At 44.0% G+C, this 20,307-nt stretch overlaps 1 protein-coding gene across 1 annotated transcript in view; it reads right to left on the bottom strand.

The window, feature by feature from the left end:
- Positions 1-19,373, bottom strand: part of LACTB (lactamase beta) — a 36,129-nt gene extending 16,756 nt beyond the window's left edge. The window contains exons 1-5 of the mRNA XM_044980566.1: positions 19,064-19,373; positions 12,735-12,801; positions 8,350-8,540; positions 7,615-7,972; positions 4,983-5,148 (exon numbers count right to left, since the gene is read on the bottom strand). Coding sequence (XP_044836501.1) covers positions 4,983-5,148; positions 7,615-7,972; positions 8,350-8,540; positions 12,735-12,801; positions 19,064-19,345 — 1,064 coding nt within the window. The 5' untranslated portion in view covers positions 19,346-19,373. The remainder of the gene's footprint in view (positions 1-4,982; positions 5,149-7,614; positions 7,973-8,349; positions 8,541-12,734; positions 12,802-19,063) is intronic.
- Positions 19,374-20,307: the final 934 nt, after the last annotated feature.

Here is a 20,307-nt window from a genome sequence, read left to right as displayed (position 1 = left end):
TGAAATCATTCTTTATGATATGTAGGTTTAAGTGACAGAGGCAGATTAAAGAAGATTTCAAATAAATGAAAAAAGATGAGATTCAAGAAATCTGATAATGTACATTTTTGGAGAGCAATTAAAATTAATGGATTAAAGAAACTGATGCAACTATCTCCACTATAACAAGATTGTATTGTTTCTACTCTTATTATAGAAATAATTGTAGCAGTATTTTGGGGGTTTATTATTATATCCTTATTTTCCTTTCACTTCCTCACCCAACTGAACTAAGCAAATGTGAATTTCAGAATTCCTACCTCTCCCTTCTTAAAATATATGCTCTCACAATAGGAAACAAGTGTGATCAATCCTTAAACATTAGGACTTGAAAATAAATTTGAACTCATGGAATCAATATCATAATACTAGGGCTGTGATTAATCGCAGTTAACTCACGTGATTAACGCAAAAAAATTAATCGCAATAAAAAATTAATTTCAGTTTTAATCGCACTGTTAAACAATAGAATACCAATTGAAATTTATTAAATATGTTTGATGTTTTTCTACATTTTCAAATATATTGATTTCAATTACAACACAGAATACAAAGTGTACAGTGCTCACTTTATATTATTTTTATTAAATATTTGCACTGTAAAAATGATAAAATAGTTTTTTTTAATTCACCTCATACAAGGACTGTAGTGCAATCTCTGTCATGACAGGACAGTGATAGTGACAATGAAATGCTAAGGGAGATTAGCGAGGCTATCAAAATAAAGAACTCGATAATAGTGGGGGATTTCAATTATCCCCATATTGACTGGGAACATGTCTCTGGATTTCATTCTGAGGTGACAAAATTTCTCGATACTTTAAATGACTGCTTCTTGGAGCAGCTGGTATGGGAACCCACAAGGGGAGAGGCAATTCTTGATTTAGTCCTGAGTGGAGCGCAGGATCTGGTCCAAGAGGTAATTATAACAGGACCACTTGGAAATAGTGACCATCATATAATAACTTTTAACATTCCTGTGGTGGGAAGAACACCTCAACAGCCCAACTCTGTGGCATTTAACTTCAGAAAGGGGAACTATGCAAAAATGAGGGGGGTTAGTTAAACAGAAATTAGAAAGGTACAGTAACTAGAGTGAAATCCCTGCAAGCTGTATGGACACTTCTCAAAGACACCATAATAGAGGCCCAACTTAAATGTATACCCCAAATTAAAAAACACAGTAAAAGAACTAAAAAAGAGCCACCATGGCTTAATCACCATGTAAAAGAAGCAGTGGGAGATAAAAAGGCATCTTTTAAAAAGTGGAAGTCAAATCCTAGTGAGGTAAATAGAAAGGAGCATAAACACAACCAATTTAAGTGTAAAAATGTAATAAGAAAAGCCAAAAAGGAGTTTGAAGAACAGCTAGCCAAAAACTCAAAAGGTAATAAAATGTTTTTTAAATACATCAGAAGCAGGAAACCTGCTAAACAACCAGCGGGGGCCCCTGGACAATTGAGATACAAAAGGAGCACTTAAAGACGATAAAGTCATTGCGGAGAAAACAAATGAATTCTTTGCTTAGTCTTCACGGCTAAGGGTGTTAGGGAGATTCCCAAACCTGAGCCGGTTTTTGTAGGTGACAAATCTGAGGAATTGTCACAGATTGAGTGTCACTAGAGGAGGTTTTGGAATGAATTGATAAACTTAACAGTAACAAGTCACCAGGACCAGATGGCATTCACCCAAGAGTTCTGAAAGAACTCAAATGTGAAATTGTGGAACTACTAACTCTGGTTTGTAACATGTCCTTTAAATTGGCTTCTGTACCCAATGACTGGAAGACAGCTAATTTAACGCCAATATTTAAAAAGGGCTCTAGAGGTAATCCCGGCAATTACAGACCGGTAAGTCTAACATCAGTACTGGGCAAATTAGCTGAAACAATTGTAAAGAATAAAATTGTCATAGAAGAACATAAATTGTTGGGCAAAAGTCAACATGGTTTCTGTAAAGGGAAATCATATCTTACTAATCTATTAGACATCTTTGAAAGAGTCAACGAACATTTAGACAAGGGGGATCCAGTGGACATAGTGTACTTAGATTTCCAGAAAGCCTTTGACAAGGTCCCTCACCAAAGACTCTTACGTAAATTAAGTTATGGGATAAGTGGGGAGATCCTGTCACGGCTTGAGAACTGGTAGGAATAAATGGTAAATTTTCAGAACAGAGAGGGGTAACTAGTGGTGTTCCCCAAGGGTCAGTCCTAGGACCAATCCTATTCAACTTATTCATAAATGATCTGGAGAAAGGGGTTAAAAGTGAGGTGGCAAAGTTTGCAGATGATACTAAATTGCTCAAGGTAGTTAAGACCAAAGCAGACTGAAGAACTTCAAAAAGATCTTACAAAACTAAGTAATTGGGCAACAAAATGGCAAAGGAAATTTAATGTGGATAAATGTACAGTAATGCACATTGGGAAAAATAACCCCAATTATACATACAATATGATGGGGGCTAATTTAGCTACAACTAATCAGGAAAAAGATCTTGGCATCATCGTGGATAGTTCTCTGAAGAAGTCCTCGCAGTGTGCTGTGGCAGTCAAAAAAGCAAACAGGATGTTAGGAATCATTAAAAAGGGGATGGAGAATATCTTATTGCCCTTATATAAATCCATGGTACACCCACATCTTGAATACTGCATACAGATGTGGTCTCATCTCAAAAAAGATATACTGGCATTAGAAAAGGTTCAGAGAAGGGCAACTAAAATGATTAGTGGTTTGGAACGGATCCCATATGAGGAGAGATTAAAGAGGCTAGGACTTTTCAGCTTGGAAAAGAGGAGACTAAGGGGGGATATGATAGAGGTATATACAATCATGAGTGATGTGGAGAAAGTGAATAAGCAAAAGTTATTTACTTGTTCCCATAATATAAGAAATAGGGGCCACCAAATGAAATTAATTGGCAGCAGGTTTAAAACAAATAGAAGGAAGTTCTTCACACAGCGCACAGTCAACTTGTGGAACTCCTTGCCTGAGGAGGTTGTGAAGACTAGGACTATAACAGGGTTTAAAAGAGAACTGGATAAATTCATGGAGGTTAAGTCCATTAATGGCTATTAGCCAGGATGATTAAGGAATGGTGTCCCTAGCCTCTGTTTGTCAGAGGGTGGTGATGGACAGCAGGAAAGAGATCACTTGATCATTACCTGTTAAGTTCACTCCCTCTGGGGCACCTGGAATTGGCCACTGTCGGTAGACAGGATACTGGGCTGGATAGACCTTTGGTGTGGCCCAGTACAGCCATTCTTATGTTCTTAAGGCACAACTTACAAATGTAGATTTTTTTTTGTTACATAAATGCACTAAAAAACAAAACAATGTAACACTTTAGAACCTACAAGTCCACTCAGTCCTACTTCCTGTGCAGCCAACCTCTAAGAGAAACAGGTTTGTTTACATTTACGGGAGATAATGCTGCCAGCTTATTATTTACGTCACCTAAAAGTGAGACCAGACGTTCGTATGGCACGTTTGTAGCCCGCATTGCAAGGTATTTACATGCTAGATATCCTAAACATTTGCGTGCCCCTTCATGCTTTGGCAACCATTCCAGAGGACATGCTTCCATGCTGATGATGGGTTCTGCTAGATAACGATCCAAAGCAGTGCAGACCAATGCATGTTCATTTTCATCATCTGATTCACATGTCACCAGCAGAAGGTTGATTTTCTTTTTTGGTGGTTTGGGTTCTGTAGTGTTCGTCTTTTAAGACATCTGAAAGCATGCCCCACACCACATCCCTCTCAGATTTTGGAAGGTACTTCAGATTCTTAAACCTTGGGTCGAGTGCTGTAGCTACCATTAGAAATCTCACATTGATGCCGTCTTTGCATTTTGTCAAATCTGCAGTGAAAATGTTCTTAAAACAAACAACATGTGCTGGGTCATCATCCAAGACTGCTATAACATGAAATATATGGCAGAATGTGGGTAAAACATACAATTCTCCCCCAAGGAGTTCATTCACAAATTTAATTGACGCTTTTTTTTTTTTTAAACAAGAGTCATCAGCATGGAAGCATGTCCTCTGGAATGGTAGCCAAAGCATGAAGGGATAGATGAATCTTTAGTGCATTTGGCATGTAAATATCTTGCAATGCTGGCTACAACTGTGCCATGCATGCGAAAGCCTGTTCTTGCTTTAAGATGACATTGTAAACAAGAAGCAGGCAGCATTATCTCCTGCAAATGTAAACAAAATTTGTTTGTCTGAGCAACTGGCTTAAAAAGAAGTAGAACTGAGTGGACTTGTAGGCTCTAAAGCAGGGATTGGCAACCATGGCTCGCCATCCAAGGGATGTGCTGACCACCGCTTCCCGCCACCCCCATTGGCCTGGAACGGCGAACCGCGGCCAGTGGGAGCCGCGATCGGCCAAACCTGCAGATGCAACAGTTAAACAAACCAGCCCGGCCCACCAGGCTGCTTATCCTGGCGAGCCGCATGCCAAAGGTTGCCAATCCCTGCTCTAAAGTTTTACAAGGTTTTATTTTTTAATGCAGTTATTTTTGGTAAAGAACTCTACATTTGTAAGTTCAACTTTCATGATAATACAAGTACTGTAGTGCAATCTCTTTAAGTGAATTGAAAAATACTATTTTTTATTCTTACAGTGCAAATATTTATAATAAAAAATAAATATAAAGTGAGCACTGTACACTTTGTATTCTGTGTTGTAATTGAAATCAATATATTTGAAAATGTGGAAAACATCCAAAAATATTTATATAAATGATATTAATCACAATCAATTTTTCTAATCGGTTGACAGCCCTACATAATATCATATGGCTGGAATAATGGTATCATTTCATCTTTAAATTATCTTTTAAAAACACACATCTATTAACCCTTGCCAGTACAGTGAAGAACTTGAGCAAGTAGTTGCCAGCATAGGAATACAGGGTGCAATTTCATTCTCATTTACCTTGCTCTATTGTATATCATTGATTCATTGTCATCCAAGACAGTTGCCAGCATATCCAAGTCATGAAACATTTTCAGCATGTAGTCTGTAAATTTACATCCTGAAGCTCTCTCCACCACAGCACTCAGAAGGGTAAAGCCATAAGTCGAATATAAAAACTGGCTTCCTTGAAAAAAAAATGGAAGGAGAGAAAGAGATAGGTTATTAAATACCGCTTGAAAGAAAAGTTTAATGTTTCCTTCTGCGATCTTTTCCTATGAAGTTTCCTAGAAAACAAATAAAGTTTTTACACATGGATCTGAGTGTAACTTTGTCAGAACACACTTATTCCCAGTACATCTTATGCCACCACAATATCAATAGCTTCTCCACAGTGTAATCAGAAACATACAGAATTAAAAATTATTATTCTTTTTTCTATGTTAACTCTACACAGAAATATAGCATCAGCTGAATTCTACTCATGTAATTAGGAAGACCTGCATTTATTTTGTTCTTTTTAATAGCTACTATTCAAATACCCGTACTCACCAGAAGACAAACTAATAAATAAGATTTAAGTATGCAACAGTGATGGATAAAACTTTAAGGGTAAAAATAAGATAAATGCAATTAAAAGCCATGCATGGAACTGAATAGTCAACCAAAGAAGTGATATTTAATCTATGTTAAAATGAAAAAATAAAGACCCAGAACATAGCCATAGGAATTGATATAGTTGATCAGACAGAGGTCTAGTTACTCCACTATCCTGTCTCCAACACCACATGCCTCACAGGTATGTGTAAGAAACCCAGAACAGGCAGATGTAGAGCAATCTGACCCCCATGTTAGGTCTCCTCCTGATCTCTGTTAGAGACTGGCAAAGCCCTGAAAGCATGAGGTTTAATAACCTTTCCAAAATATTCATGACAACTCTGGATAGTCTTATTATTCATATAAATAGAAAAATTAAAAAATAATTGGATGCGTTCTTGGCCTCAAGGACTGCGGCAATGAATTCCACTGTTTAGTTACACATTGTGTGAAAAAGTATTTCCTTCTATCGGTTTTGAATTTCCCACCATTTAAATTTCATTCAGTGTATCCCTTTTCTTGTGTTATGAAATGGGCAGAGAAGTTCCTGATCTACCCTCCCTATATTGTTTGTTATTGTTTATATTTTTGTCCCTTCTTATTCATCTTCTTTCTAAAATAAACAATCCCAATCTTTTCTATCTTGTTTAATATGAGTTTTCCCACACCCTTTATCATTCTTAATGCTCTTCTCTGAATCCCTCTAGTTCTGCAATATCCTTTTTGAAATGGGGTGACCACCACTGCACACAGTATTCTAGATAAGGCCACACCATTGATCTATATAGAGAATTATAACATTTCATCATCCCTTTCCTCATGCAACCTAACATTTTATTTACCTATTTGACCGCAGCTGCATGTTGAGCAAAAGTTTTCACAGTGCCATCTACAATGATGCCCAAGTCCCTGTCTTGAATTGATAGTTAATTTAGAACCCGATAAGTTGTATGAGTAGTTTAATTTTCTCACTCCAGTGCATTTATCAGCACTGAATTTCATATGCCATCATGTTGCCTGTTCACCTAGCTTGTTTAAGACTCTGAAGTTCCTCACTGTTCTCTCTGGTCTTGACTAACCTAACTTTGTTATCTTCAAATTTTGCTACCTCACTATTCAATACCAATTTCCATATTTATATAAATAAAATAAACGCCACAAAATCTAGTAGGAATTTGTGAGGCACTCTGTAGTTAACCTTTTGCAATACTGAAAATGTAATATTTAATTTTCCTTGTTTTCTGTTTCTTAACCAGTTCTTGAGCCACTGATTAAACAACTTGTTTGGTTCCTTACCTACCCTAAAAAACTCATGCTGTTGTAGGAAGAAGAGGCAAGAGAGCCAAAGAAAACTTCAGTTAAGAAAAAAGACTATGGGAAAAGATTAATTTGACTCATCTTACAAGGTCTCCATGTTGAAATTCAATAAAACGCCATGTGTGTGTTACAGTGAGTCAGCTAACAAATTTACGATATACCTTAACCTTCGTAATTCAATAGACAAATTTTGCAGCATATGCTGTACATGGAACTATTTTGAAAGAACTCACTTGAATCTATTTCTACCCACTCTCCAGGACTCTTTATATTCCATCTTAGGGCTTGTCTATGCAATTTTTCTACAAACTGCTAGTTAAGTCTGTGCAACTCCTAGTGTGGATGCACGTTACACTAGTAGAAGGTGTGCTTATAATCAGTACAGTTTATTTCTGAAACTATGAAAAATAAGCTACACTGAGATAAGCACCTTTAGAGTGCTATAACTGCATACATACAAGGGGGTTGCACCAATGTAACTATATTCAGTAAGTTTCCCAATTTTATTTTTTTTAATCCTTTGCAGGGCATATTTAAAGTGACCAGGTAGTTAGAACATGGCTTGAACATTCCCTTTTGAGGCTCTCATTGAATAACAGGAAAATGAATCTTCTGGTTTAATCTCAGTAAAGTCTCAATCCCACATAATGCATCAGACAAACTACAATCTGAAGTATACTAAAAATCTAGAACTTAAAGAAAAAATATTAACTTTTGATCAAACGGAATAGAAACTCACCTGGTTTAAAGAATAAAGGATCATTTTTAAATATTTTCAGTGAATCAATCACATTTTCAAATTTTTCTTTCAAATAATACTCTTCGTGTTCAAATTCCTTTGTTTTCTTGACAGGTTTTAAATTTCGGCCTTTAGCTTCACCATCCTGTTCTGACTTAGATTTAGCAAAGTTGTTTTTTTCAGTGTCTTTATCTTCTTTTTCTTTCAGTTCCTTCTCCTGGTTAGATTTTTTTACATCTTGCATTAATTTAAGGGCTTTGTTGGCTTTTTCCTTCTGTTCCTTTACTTTTGTAATATCTTTCTCATAGTGACGAATTCCACTTAAATGTGACACTAACAATCTTGTAGTAATGGTGACCTAGTTTAAAGGAAGAGTATTAAGTACATGCCTGCTTAACAAAACATACTATACAAGGTGCACTTTTATTTCTGCAGTTTATATATTTGGTATGTTAAGAAATAAACGAAGAAATAAGAATTCCTAGCCATTCTTTCTATTGTACAGTCTGTTAAAAAAAAACGCATTTAAATATTAGTCTGAAAATCCAAAATTTCCAACATTCCTTTTTCCAGCAGCATGTATTGCTTCCTGCCCCTACTTCTTTTAACTTACGTGTGGTGCACCATATACATAAAGCTGTGTGCACCTGAAGCGTGTAGGTGGATAGGGAAGGTATGGGACAGACATGAAACTCAGACAACCAACAATGGTTACAGAACAAACTGTCCCATTACCTTTTCACCTTCATATTCTTTTTCTGGAAACTCAGGAACATATTTCTGCACTGGAGCATCTAAATCCAGTTTTCCTTCTTCCCACAGTTTAGCAACAGCCATCATTGTAAGACACTTGCTAATACTAGCAATTCGCATGATTGTCTCTGGTTTACAGATTACACGGTTCTCTACATCAGCATAGCCCAGACCTTTAGGAAGAATAAAAGGTCACAGTTAGTAGCTTTACATATATAGAGAGAATTCTTTGAGCTTTTACAATGTTCACAAACTTAAGAAGTTTACCAGAATTCTCCAGAACACTTGGCATCTAAGCAAAACAAAGGCATGAAAGGTGTTATTTTCAAAAGTGCTCAGTGTTGGCCTAACCCTGCTCCCATTGACATCAACAATAGTGATTTCAATGGGAGCAGAGACAGCCCATTTAAGCGTCTTTTTGAAAAATACATCCTCCGTTGCCCCTTTGAATCACTCTGACCAGTGACAACATAAAACTGAAGACTAATGTAGCTTAGTGAAAAATTAAATTATATCCTAAGGGCAGACAAGCATGTTTCTCTCACCAGCAGAAGTTGGTCCAATAAAATATATTACCTCACCCATCTGGTTTCTCTAATATCCTGGGCCCCATACTGCATACATCCTTAAAGGCAAACATTCAATGGAAAAAACTCTCAAAAACCATAACCTAGACTGTCAATCAAGTTAAGTGCCCCACATTCATAAATCCATATTTTAATTCTTTGAAAGAGCTACTGTGAATTACTCTTTTCAAAAATACAATGTAACTTCTATAAAGAGAAAATAAGATCATCTAAAAACAGGAAATTTACACACAACCTTACAGCATTTAACTCAATTAATAAAGTTTAACTACACCGTGATTTAATAAATTATTTTTAACCTCTTCAGATATAGACTTAAAGAGGGCTTACATCAGAAATGAAGAAAAATTCAGTAGTCTCCATCCAGTATATTTGTTACACATCTTAGAACCGCTGCATAGTAGTGTGCAATTCCACAGCAACAAGTTCAGTAGTGGGCTCACCAGAGTGTTATATTTCAATCTGTGCTACACTGGTTAAGTTGTATATGGAATGTTGCAGTGCACTATTGGTTTATTTCTAATCTTTAGATACAGCACACTGGCAAAGGCCAGTTTTTATTAGCCATATGTGTCTATGTATATAAGTGGAACACAGTCCCCTAACACACTGCAGTCTAGTGATTAGATTCTCATAAAGCAGTAAAACTTGCCAAAACACAATGAAAGGGAGAAATCAGATTGACCAGTCTATATTGCCCAAGTCTTCTCCTCTAAAGGAAGCTGAAACTCAGACGCTTATGTTGTGCTACTGAGAGCAGCTGCTGCACTCCTCCCCATTCAACTGTCTGCAAAAGTAGCACATCCAAGTCCCAAGTCACTATGATCAGATTGGCAAGAAATTGGGCAGAATTTTTACAGAAGACACAGATTTTATTTTCCATGTTTCTCCCTTCAATCTCCTGACTTTATTTTAAGATAATGGTGCTCTCCTTGGCCCTGTGGATGAAGGGGTGGGAAGAATCTATCACAACCTGCACCCCTTTATGATACTATTGTTTATTATGTGTATTACCACAGTGCCTAGGAACACCAATCATGGAGCAGGACTCAACTGTGGTAGGCACTGAGAGTTCTATCCTAACCAATATCTTTCCATGTCTCCAGGAGGAAGATTCTGCTTAAGCAGCAAAGAAGCATAAACTCCTCCTCCTGGGGTCTCTGTGGCACTGACAGTTTCTCTTAACAACACTGCTGCAAAACCTTTTGAATTGAAAAGCATAATCTGAGGAATTTTTTTTTGTGGCATAATTTTCACATGCCACATTTAAAAAACCCCACCAAAAAACACACTCCTGTGGCAACAAAAGGCACATGAAAAATGGAAATCAGCTTTTTGAAGGAATACCTGAAGATTCTGCCACAAACAGGCTTACAGTGGAAAGTCTTTTACAACCTTGCTAATGAGCCTTTCAGGGACTCTATAATTGCACTTTAGCAAAGTACATTACTGTTTGTTTCTGTTATCTTAGTTGCCTGAAACAAACATCAAAATATTTTTGGAAAGATAAGTAAGTAGGGTTAATAAAGATCAATAAAGTCCTCACTGGAGTTCTGTTCAGACCTATCTAGACATGTCTTTCCAGGGCAATCTATATAACCTGCAAAATAGTTTATGACTTTTGGAAGGATTACAGCTGTCAAATCTCAACATGTTCCCAAAGGGAGCTTAAGCACTAGCCCACTAGTATATGAAGTATCACTGAATTGGAACCACTCAAGTTTATTCTGACCATTATGTAGATTCTCAGAGAAAGATTATGTCTAAGGCTTTGGCTACACTTACACTTCAAAGCGCTGCCGCGGCAGCGCTTTGAAGCGCTAAGTGTAGTCAAAGCGCCAGCGCTGGGAGAGAGCTCTCCCAGCGCTGTCCGTACTCCACCTCCAACGAGCTTTGACCACACTGGCGCTTTGCAGCGCCGCAATTTGCAGCGCTGGAGAGGGTGTGTTTTCACACCCTGCTGCAGCGCTGCAAATTTGTAAGTGTAGCCAAGCCCTAATATAGAATAGTAAAATAACAGTTGTTTCTCAAGCAAAGCCAAACAATCAATTTATTAACTGTAGATATCAATTATTTTATTTCCACCAGCAGCTGCATAAATATGATGTACAGTTCTGTCTCAAAGAGTACCATATAACACCTAGCAGTGAAGGAGAACTTTAAGGGGGGGGACGTATGGCAGAGTAATTGTGCACAGTATCAGAGGGGTAGCCGTGTTAGTCTGGATCTGTAAAAGCAGCAAAGAATCCTGTGGTACCTTACAGACTAACAGACGTTTTGCAGCATGAACTTTCGTGGGTGAATACCCACTTCGTCGGAAGTGGGTATTCACCCACGAAAGCTCATGCTGCAAAACGTCTGTTAGTCTATAAGGTACCACAGGATTCTTTGCTGCTTGTGCACAGTAGGTATTCATTTAGATGTAGATCAGGAAAGGGCCCAAAGAAATATTCTCTTTTTTAATTACAATATCCACCCTCTTCCATGAGTCTCCCATACTGCTTACTGGGGGAAAAAGTTCTTCTGTAAAATGTTTGCAGAAAGAGTTTGGGAAAGACTTTATTAAGCAAACAATTTAAACCACGTTCAGCCTAACTCAACAGGTTAAGTGGCAAGCTAAGTGTGGACTGCTAGTTACCACTTATTAGAACTAAAATCACTTAGCATGACTTACAACAGCAAATTTCCTCATAATTAGTTACAATGCAAGTTAGACCTATGCAAGCAGGATTAAAGTACATTACCTCCCTTTGGTAAGTCTCTCATTAAAATCAAGCATTTTGAGCTAGTGTATAGTCAAGACCTTCTTAAGCCTCATATTGAGGCATTTCTTTTGACACCACTCACCTCTTAGGAATTACCTTATCCCATTTTAGGTCACCATTCAACTGTGCACATACTGTAATGCCTTCAGAGCGTGAAACTTGTTCGCCTCCCAGTAGTGGTCTTGGCCTTTTCCTCCACACTTGTCAACATGCTTTATAAACAATCCCCCAAAAGGGTGCTTCAATTACAACCACTACTATCTTCTACAGCAGTGTATCCCAAACTTGGGATGCCGCTTGTGTACGGAAAGCCCCTGGCGGGCTGGGCCCGTCTGTTTACCTGCCATGTCCACAGATCCGGCCAATCACTGCTCCCGGCCAATGGGAGCTGCTGGAAGCGGCGGCCAGTACATCCCTCGGCCCGCGCCACTTCCAGCAGCTCCCACTGGGAGCCGTGATCGGCCGGAACTGCGGACACGGCAGGTTAACAAACTGGCCCGGCCTGCCAGGGGCTTTCCCTACACAAGTGGTGTCCCAAGTTTGGGAAACACTGTTCTACAGAGATACTTTATTCTCCCCTTTACTTGGACCGTCCCCCATTTTATACATTTTAAGGCCACAGGGACTATTATTATGTCTTGTCATCTGTAGTTTTTAGGGCAAATTTTATAATACAGGCAGTCCTCAGACTTATGACACAATTGGTTTCTGAGAATCGCACTGTAAGTCGAAAACGTCATAACTCGAATCCCATAGGAACACTGTGGGATCAAGCATCGTAAAGTCAGAACCAATGTCAAAGTCAGAACAAGATATCAATTTACAAATGTTGCAAGTGCCATTCCATCATAACTCAAACGTCGTAAAGTCATGGACTGCCTGTACTTTTAAGATTGTGAAGTTAATGGACAGCACCTGGCACAAACTGAAGAACAATAATTACTTAAGATTTGTAACCCAAATGAAATGTTAATTTTAAAGAGCATGCAGAACAACTGAGTTCCTGTATACCAACCTTCTGACCATACTTCCTTTCCATCTACAGAAACTCCAATTACTATGCCTGGGGCTCCCACTTCATCCTGTCACAAAAATACTCCAGTCATTAAAAGGTTCTGCTCCTTCAGAATTCAAACATACATTCTGCTTTTATGGGATTTAGGATAAGCAGTGTTCCCAGTAAGTACACGATTATTGAAATTATTTTGTTTAAATACCAATTGGGCTAAATTTGTACAAATCCCCTTTGAAAAGCTGCAGCTATCTGTTGTGGTGCTGGACAGCTACAATGAGAGTCCAATGAGCTTAAAGATTAATTTAATACTAACTACAACAACTGCAGACAGGGAACATAACATTTTTCAAACTAAGATGCAATATGTGAGTGATATCACATGACAGTCAACACAGATCATTTTAGTGAGTCTGGGATGTTCTGATTTAAACTATACCCTGAAGCTTCAGTTCCAAATTTGCAGAAGAACCATGACATTCTATTTATATAGTTCACATGGCTCTGTGCTCGCCTCCAGTCCTTCAAATAGTCCTGAGTTCACATGTACTCATCACTAAAGATACTTCTACCGCTAACGTATGTCAGGTCTGCACTGGTTTAATTAGCCCCTTTAAGGGCAGCCCTTCCTGACAGTAAATATATTCAGTAACTGAAATGCACTTTCAGACCCTTCTGACAGTTCTTACATACAAGCAATGATCACATTCAGTGATTTACTGTGAAATCCTGATGTGAACAGAACAAACACCACCACAAGCCACACAGAAGAAAAGTACAGATACATTCCCTAGGCTGTGGAGATATTGCATTAGTCAGGGACCAGACTCCTAAGAGTGCCCTGGCTGTATAGGGTTGTTCCTCTCTCCTCCCCAGTAACCTAAACACTAGTGATTAGGTTATACAGAGGAAGTTTTTGAAAGTGTTCAGACACACACAGCACTCAGTGATGTAGTTATAGGCCTGGTCTACACTAGGACTTTAAATCGAATTTAGCAGCGTTAATTCGAATTAACCGCTCAACCGTCCACACCAGGAAGCCGTTTAATTTGACCTAGAGGGCTCTTTAGTTCGAATTCGGTACTCCACCCCGACGAGGGGAGTAGCGCTAAATTCGACATGGCTATCTCGAATTAGGCTAGGTGTGGATGCAAATCGAACTTAGTAGCTCCGGGAGCTATCCCACAGTGCACCACTCTGTTGACGCTCTGGACAGCAGTCCAAGCTTGGATTCTCTGACCAGCCACACAGGAAACGACCCGGGAAAATTTGAATTCCTTTTCCTGTCTGGGCACTTTGAATCTGATGTCCTGGTTGGACATCGGGGCGAGCTCAGCAGCACCTGCAACGATGCAGAGCTCTCCAGCAGAGGAGTCCATGCAATCCCAGAATAGAAAGAGGTCCCCAGCATGGACAGACCGGGAAGTCCTGGATCTGATCGCTGTGTGGGGCGATGAGTCTGTGCTTTCGGAGCTGCGCTCCAACAAACGGAATGCAAAGACCTACGAGAAGGTCTCCAAAGCCATGGCACTCAGAGGATACAGCCGGGATACAACGCAGTGCCGCGTGAAAATCAAGGACCTGAGACAAGGCTACCAAAAAGTCAGAGCGGCAAACGGACGCTCCGGAGCCCAGCCCCAGACATGCCGCTTCTACGAGGCACTGCATGCCATTCTAGGTGGGTCTGCCACCACTGCCCCACCAGTGACCGTGGACTCTGAGGATGGCATAGTGTCAACGGGCAGTTCCTCGGCGATGTTCGCCGATGGGGAAGATAAGGAAGGGTTTGTGGAGGACGATGCAGGCGACAGCGCTTACAATACCGCTTTCCCCAACAGCCAGGATCTCTTCATCACCCTCACAGAGATCCCCTACCAACCCTCCCCGGCCGTTAACCCGGACTCAGAATCAGGGGAAGGATCAGTCGGTAAGTGCTATAAACATGGAAACATTTATTTTTTAAAAAACAGGAATAAAAAATGTATAAAAACTATATAAAAACTTTTCCCTATAAAACTATATAAAAAGAAGGTCCACACATATAGGGATGGAACAGAAATCCTCCTGGGACACTTCCACGAAGCTCTCGTAGAGCAGCTCGAAAAGTCTCCGCAGGAGGTTCCTGGGGAGAGGTGCCTTATTTGGTGCTCCGTGGAAGCACACTCTTCCGCGCCAGGCCATTCTAACGTACAGCGGAATCATTGCCTCGACCAGCATGGCAGCATACGGTCCTGGTCTGTGCAGGGATTCTCGCAGCATCCTCTCTCTCTCTCTCTCCGAGTGACCCGCCTCAGGGTAATCTCGTTCGGCGACTGCTGCATCTAATTAGGGCAATTAGTGTACTGTTACTATTGTGAATACTTGACTTTTACTTTGCATAGCAATGACCTTCGTTTAACAGCCACGTGTTGGAGGCCGCAGAGGAAAAGCATACAGTGATCTTTCCCGGGCACAGCCGCGAGGGGCTGGAACAGGGTCAGACTTTATGCTTTCCAGATTGCCTTCAGCGGGAGGGCACAGCTATCCATTAACTGTTAAGCAGCCTATAGTGTAGGGCTTACCAGGCCTGGCTGCTACACAGATTCAGCTGTACCGCCCCGCTTGTCCGATCTCCTGTGCAAGACCGCAGCCAATGAAAGCGTATTCCGAAATCTCGAACTTGTCCTGAGAGCTCCTGAGACTAGGTGCCCTGTATGGTCTTGTTCACAGAAACTGAGTAGACTGTGTTCAGTGTTCGCAAACATGTATCTTTTCAAGAAAATCACTTCCTTTTTCCCATCACACAGCTGCGGCTCTTTCACGAACTGCCCCGGCATCCCCCTCACAGAGGCTGGCGCAGATTAGGCGGCGAAAGAAAAAGACTAGGGACGACATGTTCTCGGAACTGATGGCCTGCTCCAGAGCCGAGGCGGCCGAGCAGAGACAGTGGAGGGAGATCCTATGTCAGCACCAGCGCTCACACAGCGAACGGGAGGACAGGTGGCGGCAGGAAGACCAGCAGGCGACTCAAACGCTGCTTGGGCTAATGAGGGAGCAAACGGACACGCTCCGGCGCCTTGTAGATGTTCTGCAGGACCGCAGGCAGGAGCAGAGAGCCCCCCTGAACTGTATCTGCAACCGCCCTCCCCCGCCACAAAGTCCTGTCCCCCTCTCACCCAAGAAGGAGGGGCGCTAGGGGCCGTGAAAACTGTCACTCCACCCCAGCAGAGCGCTCATGTACCAAACAGCTCTCATGCCATAAATTTTGAGAAGTGCTTCCCTTCCTGGATCACCCAGTCCCAAATCCAAGTTTCATCCCCCCACTGTGTAGTTGAGTATTAAGAGTAGTTTGTTGTTATTCACTGTTTCCGTCACATTTTCCTTGTCAGAAGACTTTGTGTGAAGGGGGGGAGGGGTTTTTTAATTGCATAGGACAGCCTCCATTACCAGGGTACAGACTTGGGGGCAGGATCAACAGCAGGACACACACAGACTGCAGTCACTAGGCACCAGGGTCAGTCTGGGAGGTGTATGCTGCCCCGGGTCAGTCTGTGAGGTGTATGCTGCCCCAGGGTCCTAGCGCCTGCCATCCAAAATGGCAAGGCAGGCTGCCCTTACCATGCCCTTCCACCCTAGCCACGAGCCTCTCTGATGCCCTGAGCCCCAGCAAGAGCCCTCATCCACGGACACATACTCACCCTTCCCACACACCCCTCACCCCTTCCTACGCCCCAACCCCCAGCCCAGAACCTGCATCCAAACTCCGTCCCAAAGACGGCACCCCTCACCCCTTCCTGCAAACCCACCCCTTCCTGCACACCCACCTGCAACCGTCCTCCCCCCAGACCGCTGTAGGAGCAGGAGCCTGTCATTCCTCTAGTGTAGAAGCGGTCTGTACATCAGTGCACACCGTACCCACCACAGTCTGCGTCCATGTTTCAACCCTTGAACAGGAATTCATAATTAAAGAAAACTTTGTTAATAATCAGTGTTCCATTAAATTTATTTTAAAACGTGTGTTGGAAGGGGGGAAACCTGGAGAACGGGGTATGTAACCGCAGATCGAAGTCAACAGTCACTGAAACAGGCTCAGGTTCAGCTTCTCTGTAAATCAACTGGAGAGTCATAGGTTACCCTGCTCTCCGAGGAACCTATCTTTCAAAGCCTCCCGGATGCACAGCGCTTCCCGCTGGGATCTTCTATCGGCACGGCTGTCTGGCTGAGCGTAATCAGCAGCCAGGCGATTTGCCTCAACCTCCCATCCCGCCATAAAGGTCTCCCCCTTGCTCTCACAGAGATTGTGGAGCACACAGCAAGCAGCAATAACAACGGGGATATTTTTTTCGCTGAGGTCCGAGCGAGTCAGTAAGCTCCGCCATCTCCCCTTGAGACGTCCGAAAGCACACTCCACCACCATTCTGCACTTGCTCAGCCGGTAGTTGAAGAGTTCCTTCTCACTGTCCAAGGCGCCTGTATAGGGCTTCATGAGCCAGGGCATTAGCGGGTAGGCTGGGTCCCCGAGGATCACTGTAGGCATCTGCACATCCCCAACCGTTATTTTGTGGTCCGGGAAGAAACTACCTGCCTGGAGGCGTTTAAACAGACCAGAGTTCCTGAACACACGCGCGTCATGAACCTTGCCCGGCCACCCGACGTAGATGTTGGTAAAACGTCCCCTATGGTCCACCAGTGCTTGCAGCACCATAGAAAAGTAGCCCTTTCGGTTAATGTACTGGCTGGCCTGGTGGGCTGGTCCCAGGATAGGGATGTGAGTCCCATCTATAGCCCCACCGCAGTTTGGGAATCCCATCACGCCGAAGCCATCTATGATGTCCTGGACGTTTCCTAGAGTCACTACCTTTGAGAGCAGTTGCTCAACGATTGCGCGGGCTACTTGAATCACAGCAAGCCCTACGGTAGATTTGCCCACGCCAAAGTGGTTCGCTACTGACCGGTAGCTGTCTGGCGTTGCAAGTTTCCAGAGGGCTATGGCCACTCGCTTCTGCACAGTCAGGGCTGCTCGCATCCGGGTGTCCTGGCGCTTCAGGGCAGGGGAAGCAAGTCACAGAGTTCAAGGAAAGTGCCCTTACGCATCCTGAAGTTTCGCAGCCACTGTGATTCATCCCAGACCTGCAGCACTATGCGGTCCCACCAGTCTGTGCTTGTTTCCCAGGCCCAGAATCGCCGTTCCACACCATGAACTTGACCCATTGCCACCATGATCTCCACTGCGCGGCGTACCCTGCTTTGTGAGAGGTCTGCGCCACTCTGTGACTTCCTGTCCTCACCGCGCTGACGGAGCCTCCTCGCCCGATTTCTCAGCAGCTGACTGTGGAAGAGGTGGACGATAAGGTGTGAGGAGTTGACAACGGCCATAAGTGCAGCGATGATCGCAGCGGGCTCCATGCTCGCAGTGCTGTGGCGTCCGCGCTGTAACCGACCAGAGAAGGGCGCGAACAGATTTCCCGCCGGCGCTTTCAGGGAGGGAGGGCATGATTGACGGTTCAATTATGACAGTTACCCAAAACCACCCTCGACACATTTTTTCCCCCAGCAGGCATTGGGGGCTCTACCCAGCATTCCAATGGGCAGCGGGGACTGCGGGAACTGTGGGATAGCTTCCCACAGTGCACCGCTTCCAAAGTCGACGCTGGCCCCATTACTGTGGACTCAGACAGTCGAATTAGTGTACTTAGTGTGGATACACAAATTCGACTTCATAAGGTCCACAAATTTGAGTTAAGTAGATTCGAAATAGTCTTGTAGTGTAGACGTACCCTAAGGGACACGTTCAACTTCAAAACCACATTTGTCTCAAACGTCTTCCCCCTGCAAGGGGCATCTGAATTCCCACCAGATGAGTAAAGTCACCTGGTGCCAGTCTCGCTCTGTTTGCACACCAAAGCCCTGCAGGAATCATAGAATATTAGGGCTGGAAGGGACCTCAGGAGGTCATCTAGAGTCCGACCCCCTGCTCAAAGCAGGACCAATCTCCAGGCAGATTTTTACCCCAGTTCCCTAAATGGCTCCCCACAAGGATTGAACTCACAAGCCTGGGTTTAGCAGGCCAATGCTCAAACCACTGAGCTATCCCTCCCCCCTGAGGAGCAGGTTTCTTGTGATTTTTGTGCAGCGCCTAGCACCAGGCTGGGGCTGGGTGCATGCGGCAGTGGAGATGGGGGTAGGGGGAGGGAGGGAGGAAGGGCAACAGCAAGAAGCGATTTTAAGACAAGCACGTGCAGCTGTGGGCTGGGAAACAAGGGGCCCGCGGCTCCTCCTCTCCTACCTCCCCCCCGGCCATGGGTGCCGGGCCCTCCCCGCCCCTCCCCACAGGGGGACCCAGGCCGCGGCACCTTAATCCTCTGCAGCAGGTCCCTGCTGCTCTCGATGGCCCGGGAGAAGCCTCTGGGGGGCGGCGGCTTCACCTCTCCCGCCGCCTCCCGCCGCGGGGCCCCCTCCTGCTCGCAGCCGGCCGCCACCCTCACCCCCAGCGCGAGACCCAGCCCGACCCCCCAGCCCCAGGCGCCGGCTCCCCGGGGTGGGCACGGGCCGCTCCCCAGGCGCTGCAGCCGGTGCTGCCCCCGGCCCCGAACGGGGCCCGAGACTCGGCGCAGCGCCCGCGCCAAGCGGTGCATCGCTTCAGCCTGGCCGCCGCCAGGCAGGAGCAGCTGCTCCCGAGAGCTCGGCCGGCCAAGCCCCGAGCACATCGAGTGGGGTTGGAGTCACTTGGCTTCTAACCTCGTCCTCGCCCTGTGCCCATCCTCCCCCCCCTCGCTTCACTTGCCCCCTTCCTTCCCTTTCCCTCCCGCCTGTGGGTTCGCCCCTGCCACAGCCTGGGGGAGGGGGCTGGGCAGGGGCTCTCTGACTTTCCACACTGCTGTGCCCCTTTGCCCTTTCCGGAGTCTGGTTTGTCTGGTTTCACCTCACTTAAAAACCACTTGCTTACAAAATCCAACGTAAAAATACAGACATGTCCCAGCCCACTAGTACTGAAAAATCGGTCACTTTCTCGTGTTTACCATAGAATTATAAAATAGATAGACTGGAATAGCTTGTACTTACATTTCAGGGTGATACTTGAGCCTGGGAGCCTTGTCTGAAGCCTGCCACCCTGCCACCGGGGCTAGGGTTGCCAGGCGTCCGGTTTTTGACCAGAACGCCAGGTTGAAAAGGGACCCTGTGGCTCCAGTCAGCACCACTGACCAGGCCACTAAAAGTCCAGTTGGCGGTGCAGCACGGCAGAGGCAGGATCCCTGCCTGCCCAGGCTCCGCGCGGCTCCCGAAGCAGCCAGCGTGTCTGGATCCTAGGCACAGGAAGGCCACAGGGGCTCCACATGCTGCCACCACCCTGAGCAACAGCTCCGCAGCTCCTATTGGCCAGGAACCACAGCCAGAGCCGCACCCTGCACCACCTCCCACACCCCAAGCCCCTGCTCCAGCCCTGAGCTCCCTTCTGGACCCCAAACCCCTCATCCACAGCCCCACTCCAGAGCACACACCCCCAGCTGGAGCCCTCACGCCCCCATACTGCTGCCTAGAGTCCCCTCCCGCAACCTAAACCCCTCATTTCTGGCCCCATCTCACAGCCTGCACCCCC

This window comes from Mauremys mutica, chromosome 11 (assembly GCF_020497125.1).
Source record: "Mauremys mutica isolate MM-2020 ecotype Southern chromosome 11, ASM2049712v1, whole genome shotgun sequence".
Classification (NCBI taxonomy): Eukaryota; Metazoa; Chordata; order Testudines; family Geoemydidae; genus Mauremys; species Mauremys mutica.
The sequence above is the reverse complement of the archived record's forward strand: the minus strand, read 5'-3'. Positions and strand labels throughout refer to the sequence as shown.